This window comes from Oenanthe melanoleuca, chromosome 3, assembly GCF_029582105.1.
Source record: "Oenanthe melanoleuca isolate GR-GAL-2019-014 chromosome 3, OMel1.0, whole genome shotgun sequence".
Taxonomy (NCBI): domain Eukaryota; kingdom Metazoa; phylum Chordata; class Aves; order Passeriformes; family Muscicapidae; genus Oenanthe; species Oenanthe melanoleuca.
In genome coordinates, this window is record NC_079336.1 from 17524012 (window position 1) to 17537650 (window position 13639).

The 13639-nt window shown below is 35.4% G+C and overlaps 1 protein-coding gene across 1 annotated transcript in view; it reads left to right on the forward strand.

Annotated features, from left to right (window-relative positions):
- Positions 1–13639, forward strand: part of MYT1L (myelin transcription factor 1 like) — a 223116-nt gene that overhangs the window by 134132 nt on the left and 75345 nt on the right. Inside the window, exons 6-7 of the mRNA XM_056488499.1 lie at positions 6576–7553; positions 12118–12252. Coding sequence (XP_056344474.1) covers positions 6576–7553; positions 12118–12252 — 1113 coding nt within the window. The remainder of the gene's footprint in view (positions 1–6575; positions 7554–12117; positions 12253–13639) is intronic.

Consider the following 13639-nt stretch of genomic DNA (forward strand, 5'->3'; position numbering starts at 1 on the left):
AAAGAGTTGGACCTCATGATGTGCAGAAACACTGAAAAAAACCCACTTTGTTCACCTGAGGAAGAAAAAGCTACAGGGAGATCTTAGGCTTCAGCTACTTGTATGGACAGTGGAAAGAAGATGTAAGTGTGTAGCATAAGAATAAGAGAAAAGTGTAAAAAAAAAATCCATTTAGAAATAACAATGAATTTCTCACCATGGCACTGGTCAAACACTGGAGCTCATTTCCCAGAGATGCTGTGGTATTTCTATCCTGGGAGACCTTTAAAGCTGAAGTGACAGAACTGGGCCCTGATAATTGCTCTAAGATGGCACTTTTTTTGAGCAGGTGTTGGACATAGCCTCCCGAGGTCCCTTCCAGCCTCAGCTACTGCATGATTCCATGACACCAGTGTACTGTCAATAGAATGGGACAATCTCTTAAGATCAAAGAAAGGCAAGCAGTATCATGTGGTGAAATGACAAAGTCTTAAACATATTGGCTCGAGTCAGAACCTAAATAACCTTTGAGAAGCTCTTGCAGTCTGGCGCTTGAAGCAAAATTGCCTCAGTCATGATCTTTTCAGAGGACTGTCAGATATCCTTAGATTCTTTTCCAAAACTATACTGATATAGGTAGCTCTTAGGGATTTGGATTGGGAAAATGTGGATGAATAAAAAATGACAGAAAATTTTAAAAGTACATTGCTCTGTATTACCTGATGCTCTCTGCCTTTATATTAATAGGAATAACTCAAGTAAGAACATCCATATTCTACCAATACTTAATGTGAACTTTTGTAGATCAGGATGCTATTCATGCAGGTGTGACATAAGCAGAGGTATAATAAGAGGCCATACAAATGGCAAGAAAAAAAGGGCGTATTTCAGGACACTGGTTACGTAAAACACCTCTGCCTTTAGTCAAGGATACATTGATTTGTACAGAAAACTAAATCTTAAATATGCTTTTATTCCAAAATAATATATTAATATTCTTTTAAAAAGGTATTTAAATGGCAAGAAGGTGAATTAAAAAGAAATGTCTTTATGTGTTAGTCTTTACGTGTTAGTAATCACTCCACAAAAGGAAAGTAATTCAGATCTGTAAGGATCACTTTTGGTCCTTAGGGAAAAGTAAAAAAATAAAAACAAAAAAAAAAGATAGTACTTAAATTTTCGGCAGGCAAAACCAGATAAAAAGTGGAACCTATAGAAGATGGAAAGTTCAAAACAGAAAAAAAGGAATTAAAAGATACATAAGGCAGCAAATTGTGAATACTTAAAGGTCTATATGGATCTGATGCAGTGTAGTCCTCACTATTGATTTATAATACTGACTTCTACTGTTACGTGCTGTGTTCTTCAGCTCAGAACTTCCTTGCCACACTTAATGACTTCTACTCTCCATTAATTTTACTTTGGTTATTAATTGAATATTATAATTGTAGTAAAGTCTAAACAATAAGTCCTAGTATTATAACTATTGTAAGTAGTTGTAGCAGGCTGAGGGGGGGAAGTGGAAAAAAAATTGAATACAATAGAATACAGTGGAATAGCTAGAGAGAATCAATTAACTAAGTGAACAGTTATCAGTTTCTTTTGACTTCCATTAAGTATATAAGATCCATAAAGGAACCAATTGTTATAACAACCAAATTGCTGGGGTCTTTACCTATAGCACTTCCAGTATAAAAGAACTTCTTTTGTAGAGATGAAGGAAGGATTCCTCATGCACATGGTCAACTTCAGAGTTCGGTGCATCCCTGAAATAGGCATATGCAAATGCTTGGGCTGTAATCCAAATCCCATGTCAGTAGGAGTATTTAGATTTTTGAGATACCTTGCTTAGGTTCTTGGAGAGTTACACATAACCTCTGTTTCTTCCATGTGGAGTGGAGAAGTTTAGAACTCACTGAATTTTCCACCTCTTCAATTTCCTTACTCACAAGATTTTCCCCAAGATGGCAATGTACAAATTGTACAAATCCCCTTCCCCATATTATGCCATTGCTTTCTAAGATTCGGAATTCATGTGTGCCAACGTTGTGTTGGTAAATGTTTCTCAGAGGCCAGCTATCAGAGACTGTAATGTGGAGATGTATGCATGTACTTTGCATTACAGCTTAAAGGGAGAAGAATGGTGATGCTGTAGTATCATGTGCTGAGCACTTAGGAATTGACAAGTAGCAGTGGCAAGAGCAGTGAAGTGTTTTAAATCAGGAAATGCTGCCTGGATAATGAAACCATCCATCTGGGCAGGAAGCCTGTGTGACCACATGTAGGCTCAGCTTCCTACCATCATGTTTTCCCATGCTTGGAAGAAAAGTGAGTAATTTGATATACCACAGATCTGGAAAGTCATGTTTTTGAAGTCTTTGTCCTTTGGTAGGAATGTAGCTGCTCTTTCTGAAGTATCATTGCCTCTCTCTGCAGAATCTCTCAATCTAAATGCTGTGTATTTTCCTTTTCAAAAGGAAGGTGCTGTTTTGCATGACTCCCTACACTAAAACTAGGAAGCCATTTCTTCTGACAAAATATTGCTTAAAATTGGATGTGATAGGAAGAAAAGGAGGAAACAGTCAAGTGTATAAAGGCTATAATTCTTATTCTCCCGTGATTCCTGGTATGACATGGAAAGAGTCACTCAACTTCTCTGTGTCTCAATTTCCCATCTGTAAAATGGGGTTAAAATACCTACCTCACAGGGGTGTTGTGAGGCTTTTTAAAATAATGTTTGTAAAGTGCTTTGAGATCCTCGGATGAAAGGTACAATAAGAAATCACATTATTCACTTTTTAAAGTGCAATACAAGTGCACTTCTGTTGAAATGGCTAAAGGGCTAAAGGCTTCCAACTCTTAATAGCTGTTCCACACTACTCCACTATAATTTCCTCCTGCCATTTGTTATATCTGCTGGGAGTTAAAAAGAACAAATTTACAATCTAGAATATCTAAATTGTCATGATATTTTGTAGAAGAGGGATAGAATAATCTGATACTCTTTTTAAACTGTACTGTGTATTCTTTGTCCGTGCAACCCTAAAGTAAACATAAAAAAGATATGTTATAACTTTGTGCATTCTTCACCTAAACTGGATAGCTTGTGTCTTTTTGAGACAAACTCAGTCTTTTCACAAAATAAAAACCTTAAGTTTGCATCACTGGTTCCAGAACTTATGCAAGGGGTAGAGTAAATATTTTACCTCTCTGAGTTTTGCCGTCATTTAACAGACAGCCCTTAAACAGCACACTGTAAATCAGTAACTTAGTTAAAGATCAAATCTAAGGAATTACAGAAATGTGAAATGAAAGCAAAATTAAAATTTACAGAACTGAATCAAAGAAAAGGCATATAGTTCACAAAGATCTGCTGGTGTAACATACTTCCTAGAAGACCTTTAACTAATACACAAACTGATTCAGCATTTAAAATTTCATATTGATAAACAGATGATACAGGTGCCTCACCAGAGCACGTTCAGAATCCAACTGTTATTGAGGAGATGACATGGCATGCATAAATATCTTCCTCATTAAAATTAACTGCTGCATGAAGATAAGAGACATGAGTAAAATAGTTAAAGAAAGGAGATGCAAAAAAAGGCCAAAAATTAAATATGAGAAATGAAACTTATTTAAATATTTTGCTTTCCCGCCTCTCTCATCTAGGATTAGTGCTTTACACTTTCTTCTCTTCCATTACCTTTTCCTTCTTCATTTTATGACTGAATGGATGGGAGACCAGAAAAGGATATAGGCAAACAGAGTAAATAGTTACAGCTTTCACTCAGCTTACCTACTCAAAAGGAATGTAGATGTCTTCTGTCATACAATACATGATTCATATTTTGACTTTTCATTTGTGGAGGCAAGGTATAACATATTCCTCCCCTTGGTGATCATTTACAAATACAACCCTCTCTTTTGAGAAACAATCCCTGAAACTTTTCACATTCAAAAGTTGGCCTAGAGTAGTCACTGAGTACCTGAGCAGTTCTCAGGATGACTTGAATTTTTTTTTTTTTCCTACTTTGTATTTCAGTATCGTATTACAGCTGGATTTGGATGGATTTCACCAGTGTTTGTTGATACCTCATCCTAAACTTGAAGGCAGTGGCAATTTTGGAGCTATAGCTAATTGCTTCTTTAATTACTTCGATGTTCCTTTGCTGCGTTGACTGCCCATTAGTGTAGTTACAAGAAGCACTCCACAAAAGCCTCAGTTTCTATGGAACAGTCTCTTTGCACCAGGTTTTATCCTTAATATATAAATTAATGTGGGACTTGTTTGTATATTTTGCTTTAGAAAATTAGTGGATTTGCTTTTCAAATAGCACAGACTTAGTCACCCACTAAGCCTTCATTGCATTCTTCTATTGAGTTATTCAAGATGGACATGTTTCAAATAGGGAGTATAAGTGGTAATCCTTACTTATACAATGAAAATCTAATACTCTGACACCCCTAATTTTTGTGGCACTGAAACATAAATGTGAATTATGATCTTGAAAAACATAGCAACTAAAATAAAACTTTTATGATAAACAGATAACCCACTAGTGGCTTGGAATATCTTGTGATGTAGAAATCCATACAATCTTCCTTATTAATTATCTTTCCTCTGTATTCAAGCAGATAATATGTGAGATATAATATTTTACTATTAAAGCATTTTTTTTCTAGACATAGCCTGGTCATCAACCAGTTCTGCTGCTTAACTACAGCCTACTATCATCCCAGGATCCCTAACCACTGTGTAGAAGAAATACAATCTTGTGGCTGAAATATTAATTATTATGCTGTTTAGCTTTGTATTTACAACTCTTGATTTATTATCTTATCTACTGGCATAAAAACTATTTTTATCAAACACTATTTCCTATTACCAAAATGTTAGTGCATAAGCCACCTACTACCTGAAATTTCCCAGTTTGGTTTGTTTAAACCAAAATGAGAGCCACACTTTAGAAAGTGCTATGTTTTTAGGTGTACTAGTGTTGAAAATACATCTTAGCTGAAAAGATGCTACCAGAAGTTGATGAACTAGCTCTTGAGCAGGTGTTAATTATCCTAGCTCTACTGGTTTCTTTCAGTTTGCACCAGCTGAAAAACTGGCCTAGCATGTCATTGCAATGACAGATCTAGGAACTTTCTTTTCCAGTGCTGGAAAATGTTGAAATATAGTTTGTTGAATAATAGCCAGTTATCAAAATATAAGTTATGCAATGTTCATTACTTCATAATTATGAATGTATGTTTTAAGACTGGGTCTAATAATGACATAACTTGAGTGAACATGAGATACCAGAAGATGCTCTGTGAATGATATTCGTCTGAGTATGGGTATCTTTAAGGTGGGCATCAAGTCTGATTTGTTGTCAATGAAGAGAAACAGGCACTTCTGATGGTTATTAGTTTTATTCTCAAGAAGATATCTTAACCAGATCAGGTGCACTGTGTCCATAAAATGTCTGCTTCTCTTACTGACTAAGGATGTAACCGTGGACGTAGACGTAGACATAGATGTAGACGTAGATGCAGATGCAGATGCAGATGCAGATGTTGATGTAGATGTAGATGTAGATGTAGATGTAGATGTTAGATGTAGATGTAGATGTAGATGTAGATGTAGATGTAGATGTAGATGTAGATGTAGATGTAGATATCTGCCTTGCTCATGTCTAAAGTTAGGTGAGGTGAATCTCCTCTTCAGGCCCTCTCATTGGCTCCATCTTATTAAGCTCTCCCTAGGTTATTCAACAGTTATCAGAACAAAGCTGAATAAAATGTGCACCTTCTGTTTCAGTACACAGAACAGTAAATAACAGCCCTATCATACATATATGACTATCAAATTTGGGCTAGCATGTTTACTTAAAATTGTATTGTGCATATAATTCCTTCTATCCTCCTTTCATGTAATAACTCTTTTAAAACTCTTAACTTCACAGTTAAACTGAGAGATTTTGATTTTATTGATAGATCCACTCAGTAAAATGCCTTTTTAATCTTTGTATATAGCTATTGGTCAATTAGTGTTAATGGTATGTATGGTGTTAAAAATGTAGCATTTTCCTTCTTGGAGTATACTCTTTCTCTTTTGGTGAATGGCATCCATCAGTAAGAGAATAAATCCAGTAGTACTCACTCCTTTGCTATCTACCATATTTACAGGACGTACAGGAGTGAGAAATGGGGGAAACATAGGCAATTATGTCATCTGAATAATATGATTGTAATAAATCCCATAAAACTATGAATATAGAAGTGAAAGGAGAAGCATAAGTATTTATGCCATAATATTTAGCAGTAGTAGTAATTATCATTTTGATTGCCTTTTTCTTATCAGTTCTGTGAAAGAAATTCATGTGAATAGGAAATAAACAAAAATAGCCCTATGGACTATAGAGAATTCAGTTCAAATGGGTCAGCCATAGTGTTCTAGAATTGCTGTATGATTAACAGTATTTGACATGCAGTTTGTTTTCTGTCCATGCGATTGCAAAAACAGTTCCAATTGTAGCCACTTTTTTCTTTTCTTTTCCTTTTTCTTTCTTTCTTTGTTTCTTTCTTTGTTTCTGTTTTTTATGCAGAAGACCATCAAATGAATTGTCACAATACTCGAATAATGCAAGACACAGAAAAAGACGATAACAATAATGATGAGTATGATAATTACGATGAACTGGTGGCCAAGTCATTGTTAAATCTTGGCAAAATTGCAGAGGATGCAGCATACAGAGCCAGGACAGAATCAGAAATGAACAGCAATACATCTAATAGTCTTGAAGATGATAGTGACAAAAATGAAAATATCGGTCGGAAAAGTGAGCTGAGTTTAGATTTAGACAGTGATGTTGTTAGGGAAACAGTGGACTCCCTTAAATTATTAGCACAAGGACATGGTGTAGTGCTTTCAGAAAATATTAATGACAGAAATTATGCAGACAATACTTCACAGCAAGACAATAGGAATATGAACTTTGTAATGCTAGGGAAGCCTGTGAACAATGGACTTACAGAAAAAATAGTGGAGGAGAGTGATGAAGAGGTGTGTCTCAGCAGTTTGGAGTGCTTAAGGAACCAGTGTTTTGATCTGGCTAGGAAACTCAGTGAGACAAACCCACAGGAAAGAAATCAACAGCAAAACATGAACACTCGTCAGCATGTCAGGCAAGAAGATGACTTCCAAGGAAGAACACCAGACCGGAATTACTCTGATATGATGAACCTAATGAGGCTTGAAGAACAGTTGAGCCCCAGATCTAGGACTTTTTCTAGCTGTGCCAAGGAGGATGGTTGTCATGAAAGAGACGATGATACCACCTCTATTACTTCAGATAGGTCTGAAGAAGTGTTTGATATGACAAAAGGTAACTTAACCCTGCTTGAGAAAGCAATTGCTTTGGAAACTGAGAGAGCAAAAGCCATGAGAGAAAAAATGGCAGTGGAAGCTGGAAGGAGGGATAATATGAGATCATTTGAGGAACAGTCTCCAAGACATCTTTCTGGAGATGACAGGAAGCCTAAACCAAGTGACGGCCATGTCAAAAAGCCATATTATGGTAAAGGTAATATTTCTATATACCGTATGTTATGTCATGAGAAAGTGTGAGCTAACATGTTAAGTTTTTGCATAGATTTCTGAAATGAAGTGATTAATTCCACATAATGGGAACTTTATTAAAATTGTAGTATGACATGATTGTAAAATAGCATCATGGTATGATTATAAAATAAAATAATTAATTCTGCAGTGTTAGAAATATGTACTGTATATCATTGGCTAAATTAAAAAAGTAACTTCTCAGGGAAACAAAACAAGAGATCATGTTGAAAGAGGCAAAGATTTTTCTCAAGGTTTAATATATTTTATAGTAATAATTAAAAAAGAGAATTGTGTTGCAAACTATATTGAAGAGGGGGGGTTTATGTAGCAGACAGTCAATCAGCTATGAAGTGCATATATTAGAGATTGGATTGGGTAGGTGGCATTGTGACTTATAAAATTATCATCAAATGACAGTTATTGATGAAGCCTCTCCCGTCTAAAATGTAGAATTGCCTGATAGAAATTGAACAGTATCAAAATGACCGATAACATAAGATAGGGGCAGTGACTGCACATTAATTATCTTAAGATAGTAAGGTAATGGAAGCCATTTGCTATGCAAGGCATGGTGTGGCCTGGGCTGAGATCAATAGCAATTTCTTTCTTATGTGCATTCCACTTCACTGGTTTCATTCCATTGTGGAAACAGTTAAGGTGCTGCCTTGACCATAATTCAATACAAGAAAAAAAAAAAAAAAAAAAAAAAAAAAAAAAAAAAAAAAAAAAAAAAAAAAAGCCAATAAAAGTCAACCAAACAAGAAACCCTAACAAACTAAAGGTTACCTTTAGAATGCCTTTTAATTTCCAGGATTATCATGTTGATGGTGTGTTTATATTATGACACCCCTCTTTAACGTGTTTACATCTGTACATGTAGGACCGTGTTGTATTAAGTGTTCAATACCTCCTGAGATTCATTGAACACCCCTGATTCCCATTGACTTTAGTGGAAGTTGAGGACATGGTATTTCTTGGGAGATGCTAAACAGAAATTAGGTTTATCTTACATTTGTTGCAAAAATATTTGGTTTACTTTGCAATTGAGATGGTGGGCATTTTTCTCTTTTTTCATAAATCCCTGTTTTGAAAAAGTAATCTGCCTGTGGCGTTCATGTCGGCAGACAACATCTTGATCCAAGAAAGTTTTGATCATTTTTCAGAAGTCTTAAACAAAAGTAATGATCAGTCTTTTAGAGAAGTATGTAAATTACTGATGTCAAACACTGCTGCAATGTATTTTAGTGAAGTTTTCTTTGTTCTAACCACAAATATATAGTCCAGTGTATGCTGTAGTAACTTCGGGCATCTGGGGAAGACAACTTTGTTTAGTTAGTGTATTGCTGCATAGCCATGTGGATGTTGTGCTAAATGTTGTTCACATAGACCTATTATGGATGCATTTTCCTGTGAGTATATGTCCCTAATAACACAGAAAACATGGCAAACAAAATTTAATTTTTTACAGTTTTTAAATTCTGGTATTGTCCAGAATTTCAATCTATATATGGTTGGGAAAGGATTTTTGCATATAGGCCTGCTGTCTCCAAAAAGCCTATATAATTTCTGACAGTAAAAAATGTACAGATAACCTATTTTAGAAAATTCTATGGCTTCTTTGAACCATCCTATTACTAGGGAGCTGAATTGATAATAGGTCCAAGGCTCAACCAGGGACTAAATACTGTGGGAGTTTGGACCATGAAACTTTGTGGAGTGGATCGTTCTTCACCTTTTTAGTAAACAAAGAAAAAAGTATTCCCTTATTTAAAAAACAAACAAACAAAGCAAACAAAAAAAGCAAACAACCAAAAAAGCCCAAAATCCTGCAACAACAAAAAAAACCCAAACCAAACCACAACAAGCAAACCTGTGGGAAATATTCTGATAGTCGTTGAGAGAGGAAGTTTTAAATAAGACAGTTGCTTATATCATTTGTTCTCCAGTCACAAGTTATCTTCCAAATTCTGCTGGAAGAGATACCTACAGAGATGTATGATATAGTTAGGTGGAAACTTCCTTGGGAACACAGGTTTGCAGTGAGAACCTGGGCTTCAAAGATCACTGAAACAGCCATTAAGGGACCACTAAGCATTTCTCCTCTGCCATTTTAAGCATTCTAAACAGGTTTTCTTCTGAAATTTATGCATTTTGAAACCTTTTACAGTCCTTTGACAACCTTCACTCAGGAAATACTTCCACTGTGGCAAGGAGTGAGAAAAGGTTGCAGAGTTCAGTAAAGCTGCAGTATTTCTCCCAAACAGCAGAAGGGGATTTACAAAACAGTGTCCAGTGTTTCATATAAAGTTGTGAAAAGTTTACTCAAATGTCTTCCATTAAAAGCAATGGGAAATTGTGCAAATGCAATTTTATGCAAGTTTTGGAATCATTTTAAGAGTAGTATACAGCATCTTTTCTGACTCATTAGACCATAAAGGCTCTTAAGGATCTGATATGTGCTATAACCTTATGCTGTAGACTTGAATACAGAGCAGGATTTGCTTGATGCTGTAGGATGCAAGTGTCTAGATCCTCAGCTGCTCTAAATTACAATACCTTCACCGACTTTGGTGGAGTTCTAACAATGTCAAGTAGCTAAAGTTCCTCTCATTTATAGTCTCTAAAAAGCCATTATGGTCTATTAATCATCTACATTTTTTGCAGTCCTTGAATATTGTTATATTTACATAATTTATATTTCATTTGCATTATCTATTCACTTATCTAGTACTTTTACACATCCCAAAGTACTTGACTTGATGAGTTGCTTAGAGTTGTGTATGTATGTAGCTGTGGGCTTGCTGTTCTAGTGGTCTCAGCACAGGCCTATCTGGCAGGAATTCAAATCCCTCCTCTGACATTTGCTCCTTCTGTGGCCTTGGGTTTAACTTCTTGATCTCTTTCTTCAATTTCCTGATGTATGAGATTATGGTCTTTCCAGGAGTGTTGTGATAACTGTATAGCACGTTGGAGATAGATTTATATGTTTATTTGTTGTTAAAGAACATGGAACAAAGAGCTGTGTTCTGTAGTCCACATGCAAGTTAAGTAAATGAAAACTTTCATAATTAGGGATTCCATTTGCAAAATAAAAGGTTGAAGTATGATATTGTATTTTAGGAGTAAAGAGTCATTACAAGGAGCTAAAGGTTTTTGGTAAAATGAAGCTATTTTGGAAGAACTTGAAAAGTAAAAGTATATATAAAACCTACCAGAAGGAATTCAGGGAAAGATAAGTCCAAAACAGAATATGAACTCTGGATTGTATTGATTCATTATGAAAATAATGGGTTGTATGTGAAGATCTACAAGTGCTAACATTTCCCCCTGTTGTACTGAGGGTTCTGTTTGTTGAAGGTGGGATGGAATTTAATGTGAAAAAGACTTACTGGAAAACAAGCAGCAAAATCTTACTTTATGGAGATGAAAGCATAAATATCGAAGCAGAGAAATTACAAAAGCAACATAAAATTATTAAATGTGGATAGTTCAGATTGGGTATTGAAAAGAATGATGGAACTAAAAAGATGTTGTAGATCTTTAGCCAGAATTGTAGCAGTTTGAGTATCCTGAGTTTTATCCCTTTAATACTGATATGAAAATCAGCAATAATGTCCAAAACCTGGCAGCTGTGGTCAAGATGATAAGATGTAATTTGTATCATGTGCTTGTCTGGAAGAATAGATGTTCTACAGATGTTCTGTTAAAGGAAATAAGCAGATTAAGCTATATGAGAAATTTCTATATCAGGATTAATGTCACCAGTGTTCCATTACATTATTGGCAGAAAACTTTATTTTGTGGAAAAAATGTCTAGTTAGACTTTTTTTTGATTTATAGTCAGAAGATCCAACAACATTCTAAAAGGTCATTAACCTTTCAAGCATATGAATATTCAAATGTTACATATGCATGTTGGTAATGACCCCAGTTTACAGCGCAAGCGATACTTTCACTAGTTCGGATTACAATGTTTACTTCAACATAATTTATTGAAGAGAAAGGAATATTTATGTAATTTTACCACTTTGTAAGGAATTTAAAGAAAACAAGAGTAATTTTCTCACTAAGCCTTGAAAAATGGATTTTGTGGAATTATTGTTCTGAAGAGCTGAGTTTGCTACTCTCAGGACCTTGAACTGCTATGACAGTACATTTGCAGACCTTAATACATGAGGCAAATAAGAATGTAAAGAAGGGAAACTCCAACTAAACAGTTTCCAGATAACCTTGCACCCTTGAGCTAATGCTTGCCAGCAGAACATTGATTGACAATGGTACGGCTTTGCTATAAAAAGGTCATTTTCCAATCAGTGTGAATGGATATTGCCATGATCACGGGAGCCTGCAGTCTGAAAAGAAGATAACAGGATAAAAGTGGCAAAACTGTGATAAGAAGTAGAAGAGTTTTCTTTTTTCAGTTTTCATAATAACATTTACCAAAGAGTAAATGACATGATTAAATGAACCTTCTTACAGAAATGTGAAAAGACTCATTCACTTGACACATTTGTTGTAAATTATAGATCCCTCAAGAACAGAAAAGAAAGAGAGCAAATGTCCTACCCCTGGGTGTGATGGAACTGGCCATGTAACGGGGCTTTACCCCCATCACCGCAGTTTGTCAGGATGCCCACACAAAGATAGGGTCCCTCCAGAAAGTAAGTTCACATTCTTTCATGGAAACTGGGGATAAAACTACAAAAACTTTTCTAGCATGCTTTTTAAACCTTTTATTTAAAAAATTAATTTCATTTTTCAGTATGGTTTGTCTCAACTTAGTCAACTGTTCTGTGTTATACTTTTTCCTTTATTCCATCATTTCCATTCTTTACTAACTTTACACTAAAAGAACAACTTTTAAAGCTGTATTCTTTGATTTTGAGAATCCTAGGTTATTTTTTAATAGACATATTTAGTCAACAGAGAAAAAGGTTTCCAGAAGATGTGCACTGCTTTTGCTTCTGCGTGCTAATGTCAACTGTCCTTATTGTCTTGTACAGGAATAATTATTCCTGAAAAACTTGCAACCCCTTTCCTTTGTTATTGTTGTGTCTGACACATAATTTATATTAAACTAGTGCATATTATAAAAAATAATAATCTGGCTGTTTACTTAGTTACAGAACTCAGGATTTTGAGCAAACATCCCCTGTCAGTCACATGAGTGGAACTCCCTGCCACATCAGCAAATTCTCTGCATAGGAAATTCACCCATATGAGCTCATGGACACGCACCTAAAGGCAGAGGGCTTCATTTCTGGAAGTCACCTCCTTGGCTGGTGAAATCAGCATACGTCTGTTGAGGTTAATGACTGCTGGATTTCATCAGGAAGTGTCTAGCTAAGATCCAGTTCTCTTTCACACCACTTTTAAAATGGAGTTACGGATTCCATTCCATATGGATCTAAAATCCTCACTGTCCATCAGCACTTATAGACTTAACCTCAATGAATTTGAAGCAGTCTTAAAGAAATGTTATAAAGATGATCAGAACTAAAATGGTCCCCAGTTTCCAAAGAAAAGTAGATTCTGATGGACAGGAAAACAGAAGTAGATTAGCACTGCAAGAGTAGCAGACATAACAAGTCTCCTCTTTCATGATACAATGGCTTCTTCCAGAAGTGATGAGGAAGTGCTTTAGGAAGCTTTGCTGTAGTTTGGTTGGTCTCCGAATACAGTAGAACAAATAAAGTAATTTCTCTGCTTACCAAGACCCTGTAATTTTCTGAAACACAAATATTTATTCAGTTGCTCAAAGTTCTATCATTTTTTTAAATGGTTAAAAAAACTCTTTAGAAGACTTTGTAAATCAAAGAAGAATATAGCTTTAAACTGTTTGCATGCTCTTGTACCTACTAAAATGACAAAGGTGAGCTCATCTTTTTTTTTCCTGTGATGTTGGCCTTGTGAAGCATGTTTCAAGAACAGCTTTAAATATTAGGAATTTCAGAGTGAAGCTTTTGCATCTATACACATTTTATCACACTGATGATGGGGTGATGATGATGATGATGATCTTTAATGAGTATACATGGTTTAATTCTC